The 6746-nt window shown below is 38.2% G+C and overlaps 1 protein-coding gene across 1 annotated transcript; it reads left to right on the forward strand.

The window, feature by feature from the left end:
• The first annotated feature begins 520 nt into the window (after positions 1-520).
• lyrm7 (LYR motif containing 7) lies at positions 521-2673 on the forward strand. Its single transcript, XM_023806652.2, has 5 exons — positions 521-655; positions 861-933; positions 1077-1147; positions 1336-1417; positions 2266-2673. The coding sequence occupies exons 1-5, from the start codon at positions 638-640 to the stop codon at positions 2334-2336; spliced, it is 315 nt and encodes a 104-aa protein (XP_023662420.1). The 5' UTR covers positions 521-637; the 3' UTR covers positions 2337-2673.
• The last annotated feature ends 4073 nt before the right edge of the window (positions 2674-6746 follow it).

A 6746-nucleotide genomic window follows, 5' to 3' on the forward strand; every position in this document is an offset into this window, starting at 1 on the left:
TTGCTTTTTTTTATCTTTATTTAGCTTTTTAAAAATCTTTATTTGATTATGACAATGTGATCCCGATTTTCAAATACTGTCTTATTATTTTCCTGTTACTTTCCTGTTAACTAAAGAGCCCCAAACCAGCTTTATGCTTAATTATTTTGTTTGAACGTTGCGGTAAAAATCTTAGACTGGTAAGAATATATGATCATGTAAATAGTCTGTTTTACCCATGTTTTAAAATGCTTAATGTTTACCGAAATAAAGACACCTCGATACAAAGCTCAAGCAAATATGAGCAGTAAAACACGTGGTTTCCTCCAGTGCTATAGAGGGCAGTAATGGAGTTCTTAGCACAGTTCTGTGGGTGAAGTAAAAGAGAAAGAGACATTTCAAATGCCATTTTACAGGCTTGAATCACCATGACTTGGTTGGTTTTATAATCATTACCGCATTTCCTAAAAAATAAATTACTCCCGACGGAAACTGCACATTGTATCCATAAATATAAAAGCGTCTTCAACGACCATGTGAGCAGCTCAATAGCCTATCACAGAGCGTTTGTGTTACTCTGGCACCTTGCCCCCGCCCCTTCAGTGCACAGAGCCAATGGCGTGTTAGGAAAGGACGGCGATAGAGTGGACTAGTGGAAATGGAGTCTCGTCTGAAGGTGAATTTGAACGTTACATGTTAGTTAATTAACACGAACTAGCTGATTAGTGATGACTGTTTGTGCCGGGAAATATTTGGAAAGTAGTTTGTGTGTCGCTAATTTCATAACTAACTTAAATGATGGACATTGCGTAAAATGCTGTTCAGGATAGGCCTAACATAGGTTGCTGATGACAGAGAATTTCTTCATATTCTACTTTCAGGTTCTCCGGTTATTTAAAGTCCTTCACAGAACAAGACAGGACGTGTTCAAAGACGATATTAGAGCTCTGACGGGTATCGATGTTGATTTTTTTTTGAAATTCAAATAATCCTCTTTACTGAGTTGTCTGTCGTAATTTCTGTGTAACTGATTCATAATTTAATCAGTGTTACATAGGCTGCTGTGTAAGTGTACGGTACGTTTTTCTGTTTTGTAGCTGCTAGGAATAAAATAAACGAGGAATTTAGGAAAAATATGCAGGAAACAAAAGCTGAAAACATAAACCAGGTAGGCTCCTTTTTAGTTTATACATTTTATATTTTGCATAATTTGAGTGTTTTTTTTTTTTGCATAGCGGAGTTTTTGCAAACGTTTTTCCGCAACATTAGTCCTGTAATTGATGTATATGTTATAAAACTGTTGGAATGGTGTGCAGTGATATGATGCTATCTCTCCATTTCACCATTGTTTTGCAGATGATTAAATTTGGGTCAGATGTTGAGGTTGTTCTTCGTGAAACCGTAATACAGGGAGTTCATGTGGAAGACAATAAAATATGTAAGTGATTACAATATTATGCAAATCTATACAAAAACCGTGCTCTATTAATGTAACGTTTACCGGTACTATATATAGTTTCTTAAAAATCACCAAAGTACTTCCAGAAATCAGAGTGTACATTAAATTTGAGTTCGCATACGTATTATTCTTTCTTAATTTTTTCTACACTTCTCTTTTCTGACTATGTAATTAACCTTCAACGTTTTTAAAGTGTCAGTGATCTTACTAATCTGAATATTTTCCAGGTTTTTTAATGTGTAAAAATGTAACTATTCATTTACATATAACAAGGCATTTAAAAGCATATTTTTTTTGTTGTAAACTAAATACTGTATTCAGCAAAATGCAGCCAGTTAGCCTGACTGTGAAATCTCTGGTATAGCAACAGATGGCGCCAGAGAGCGCTTGCCTATAACAAGTGACCTGTTACTCTTTGGTAGTAATAATAATAATAATAATAATAATAATCGATACTTTATTGATTATTAATTGTCTTTACGCCTCCCTCAACTTGCTCTATGTAGAGTAAGCTGTCCGTGAAGGGCTGCCACCAGTAGGAAGCTGGGGGTTAAGGGCCTTGCTCAAGGACCCACATATGTGCTGAGGCTGGGTTTGAACCAATGACCTTGTGTTTACCGGCACACAGGTTTAGACCACTGAGCCACACGCTGCCCCATTGGTGAACAATGAATACTATTTTCTTCGCGTAAAGAACACCGCAGTAGTCCTTAAAATAATAAACTTGGCAGATTAATTTTCATTATTTATCTGCATTCAAGCACCTTGCTTATTCCTAAATTCATACTTGACTAGCAGGTCTTCTATCTTGATTTTGTTCTTTGCAGTACTCCGTCCGAGGGACAGTCTGCTTTTGGAGAATGTACCATACAGTGATACCCCAAGAAAGAAGGCATGAGTCAAAGGGACTTGAGTAGATATATATAACCTGAGATCATTTTGTAAGATATTTCTGCTTGTCGTTATTAACCACGAGTTTTGAGTATGTGTACTGTCATGAAAATGTAATGGTATTTATGATTCCAAAAGGAAAATGTCATATCGTCTATGAACTCGGGAACTACTGTAAATACACACTTAAGATATTATGAACGAAATATATTAAATATGTGAAATGTAATTGTAGATGATACAGGTGACTGAATTGTAATTCACAATTTCATTTGTCTGTATAAAAGAAAGCATTTTCAGGTTGTATTTAATCATGAGCCCAAAAAAATAAATTGGTGATCGATCATGTGGGCCTGCGGCATCGAAAACATTACGAGACCTCTAAGGTTGTAGCGTGACGTAGAATGAACAAGGTGACGGTGTCGTTTTGAGTGTGCGATATTATTCTTACTAACATGTCTAGACAAAACAAAATCGAACATCTTTTGAAGTGTAAGGCCAATTTTAGAAATAATCTACTCGGAGAGTTTATCGGAGTTGGAATATTGAGCAGTTAAGGTGTTGATTCAGCGGCTTGCAAAGATATACTGTAGCGCAGTAATCCACTTTAACACTAGATGGCGTGGAACAACACCTTAAAAATTTAGCCTTTCCCTGTACGGTCGTTAATTGCGTAAAATTTCCCAGTTGTATGAGGCAGTTATGATCAAAACTTTTAATTAAACATTTGACTGGAGTCACTGTTTTTATAACATTGTTCTGAAACTTTGTCATTTAGTTGCAGATATTGGGATACAGGAATCAGCAATTACTGGCCTATATTACACCTTTTTCGAGCAGACTTTTTTTTTTGGGGGGGGGGGTGCTTTGATGGCCTCATACTGCCCCTACACTGATGAAACGTTTTGTTTCAGCATGTGAGGTATCAATCCCCGCAATTTGCTCTGACTTACCTTTTAACTATTTACCTCATACAACCCTTATCAGAAACGAAGCCAGATGTTGCATCAAGAATGGCAACATTTGCTTTTGCTATTTTGGCACATTTAACATCCATAACAGAACCATCGGGGCCCTTATCTGGACATTAAACCATCCACATCCTAATAGCCTGCCTCGGTCTCCATAAATTCATGCCATTTTTTTCAGATCGACTCCATGAGAAAATTCCCCACATATGTGTTCAATGTGACTTTCATGTGGCACTTATGTACTTCGGTCTTTTGTACTGGACTTCGTCCAGTCAACTTTCTGTTTAGCAAATTATCTATAATGACAAAAAAAACATCCTAAATATACTGCCTTGTACATTCCCATGTGCTGCTGACAGCTCATTATGTACCCAGCCACCCACGTTCCTGCAGTGTCCGTCTATCATTCATTGCTTCTTGGGAAATACTTTACATTGCTGACGTGTCTGCAAAGTCATTCCATAGATATGTGGTGAGCCACGTGGCAGATTAACTGACTGAGACCTTAATAGTATCTGTGCGTCTGTGTCTATGTTTACAGTGTCTATAAAAAATCTTATATTTTATCGATATTTTATAAAGGGTCAGCACACCTGATTGAGTCAGCATGTTTTTGCCAGTTCTCTGCCCATTACATTTTAAAATATTTTAAAATTTTATCAGCAATAGAAGCAGTGAAACAGTGCTAGGAATTATAATGACATACTTAGAATCTTTATAATGATAAAATACACAACGGTGTATAGTATCTGACATATACTTTAATATTTGTCCCTTGGGGGGAAAAAAACGCCCTTTATCACGATGCTTGCATGCATTCAGATATCTAAATAATGCAGTCATGTTGTCGCTGTCATATTGTTGTGCTATAAATATTATATAACACTAAAATAATCTTAATATCTTTTCAAAAGTTTATGTTTCTGCCTGTGGTACCACGGTACCATTGAAAGGATGAAACAAGCTTCAGTCCTTTGCCGTCTTTATTCTCAAAGCTCCCTCCTTATTTCAAATGTGATTTTAGGTGTTGAAGATCAGGATGCTGTAACACTTACAATCTCGTTAGCATGTTAGCACAATGAGAGCGGAGCAGGAAGTGCTCTGCTGGTTTTCATCCTTCCATGTGCTGGGGTCATGATCCGCACAAGAGCGTTGGCATAGGAAGACACCGGCTGATTAGCTGCGCAAAAAATCTGGCCAGTAGATCCCTCAGCGAATGTGTCCAAGAGCCACCCGGGAGCATGGAAATCGGAAATATTTCTGGAAACAGGATGCTCTCCGAGTCGCGCTTAGCCCTTCGGCTTGGCACTGCATTTCTCTGCGAGGCTGCAACACACGGCCTGGGAGGGGAAGCCGTTTTAAAACCCTGTTTACCACAGGAAGCTGCAAAGTCCACAGAAGGCGTGGGAGCAGAAACATGACAGAGGGGCCCCCTGTTTTGCAGCAAGAATTTAAACAGAAAAGCAGTTATATTTACTAATATGAGCGCGCAATAACGTAACGCTGATGTAAAAGGATTATCATTCAGCGTATATAATACTGTTTCTTAGCGGTTTATTTTATTTTACAAATAAAATGCACTAAATTGGTTTTTTTTTTAAATGCGTGCCTTAAAACTTTTTTGTGTCCCCCATAACACTTAATTTAATAAACGTAATTGATTAAGCTTAAAGGGGTGGCTTGGTGGTGCAGTGGTTAGCACTCACACCTCTGGGACCTGGGTTCGAGTCTCTACCTGGGTTACGTGTGTGGTGTTTGTGTGTTCTCCCCATGTCATCATGGGGTTTTTTCAGGTGCTCCAGTTTCCCCCCCCCCCACACTCCAAAGACATGCTGAGGCTAATTGTAGTTACTAAATTGCCCATAGGGGAGCCTGTGTGATCAGGTTGTGTGAGTGTGCCCAGTCCAGGCACACTCACACTTCCAGGATAGGTTCCAGACCCCCAACAACCCAGAAGGATAAGCAGTTTGGAAAATGGATAGATGGATTAAGCTTCATTTTATATAGATTAACTTGGGTATGTAGGCCTATGTACCCAACGTAATTTTTACCCATCATAAGTTCTTCAAAATGGATACAGACATATATATACTCACACTGTCATATAAAAATACACTTTCAAACATCATGAAATTCAAAATAAGTTATTTTATTAGTAAACAAATTCAAAGGCAAGCAGAGTATTATGTGTCATGACAGATTTTAAAATTCATATGTTACGAGGTTCCAATTCTAATTTGAGGATTGGAAGGATGTGTTTTTTTCTTTTAGCCAAAGTCCAGCAGCAAAACTTCATTGAAACCATGTGTCCCTTAAGTGAAATAAAGCACATCACAGACCCCAAGGAAAACTATATAGATTGCCATAACCACATGTAATAAATTAGGCCAACAGACCGGTACTACTGTCTAGTTCATCTTGACAGGTCCCCACAATTATGCTAAGCCATTATATTCAAAAATGAAAATTCAAGCAAAAAACACACTGTATAAGAATGGTAACAAAGTTTAATGCATGGAAACATGTGATCCCAATATAAAAAATGCCATACTAACCACTATTTCCAGACACTGAATCTGCATATCTGCTGTCCAACGTAGCCTATCTATCAACCCAAAGCAATCAGTGGCTCATCTCTCCAGTATCCAGAAAACCATAGGTTATTCTCTCTGGCTCCAAGAGAAGCATTTCTTTGCAATGGAAGAAACTAAATATTGAGGAGAGGGAGCAAAAATTTGAAGGAGAGAGTCTGAAAAGCCGGGATGATGAGGGGGTAGGGGTACCCTGAGTGCCTGGTTAATGTGACCCAAACAGGCTTTCAGGGAGACCACACTGATTTTATTTGAATTAAACAGTGATGAATGGAAAGCGCTACAAACAACAGGCTATGTTTGCACACATTAAAAACCCAGTTATAAATACATTCTGATTTAATGCATTTCTTAGGCCTGATTAAGAATGATCGTAATGTTGGTCACTATCTTTTTACATTTTAACTGGGCGTACTTCATTTAATTTTTGCACAGTTCGTTATTAAAGTGTAGAAAGCCTTTACATGTGAACATGAAGAGATGGAGTGTTAGAAGACAGCTAAGTAGTTCCCAGGCTGACAGGCTTGTCCAGATGTCAGACAATTGAGATGATTCTAAGGTCAGGTCAAGAAAGGCAAAAGAGCCAGATTTACTTCAAAGGCCTACTTCAAAGTCACCATAGTTATTTTAAATATGAAAGGCCACCTCTGTGGTCTGGGATTTGTGAATGGGGAGTTTGTGCTTTTTAGGATTTCTTTACAATCTTTTAACAAATGTATCTGCGTTCACTTGTGTTATTGACTCATTTAGAAAATGGGACCGGACAAGGGGTGGAATTTTGCAGCGCAATGTAACAATGAGGCTGCCATTCCCGGACTGACCACAGAGGGCGCTTTTCCCAAGCACTCACAGTGG

Source organism: Paramormyrops kingsleyae, chromosome 7 (assembly GCF_048594095.1).
Source record: "Paramormyrops kingsleyae isolate MSU_618 chromosome 7, PKINGS_0.4, whole genome shotgun sequence".
Lineage (NCBI taxonomy): Eukaryota > Metazoa > Chordata > Actinopteri > Osteoglossiformes > Mormyridae > Paramormyrops > Paramormyrops kingsleyae.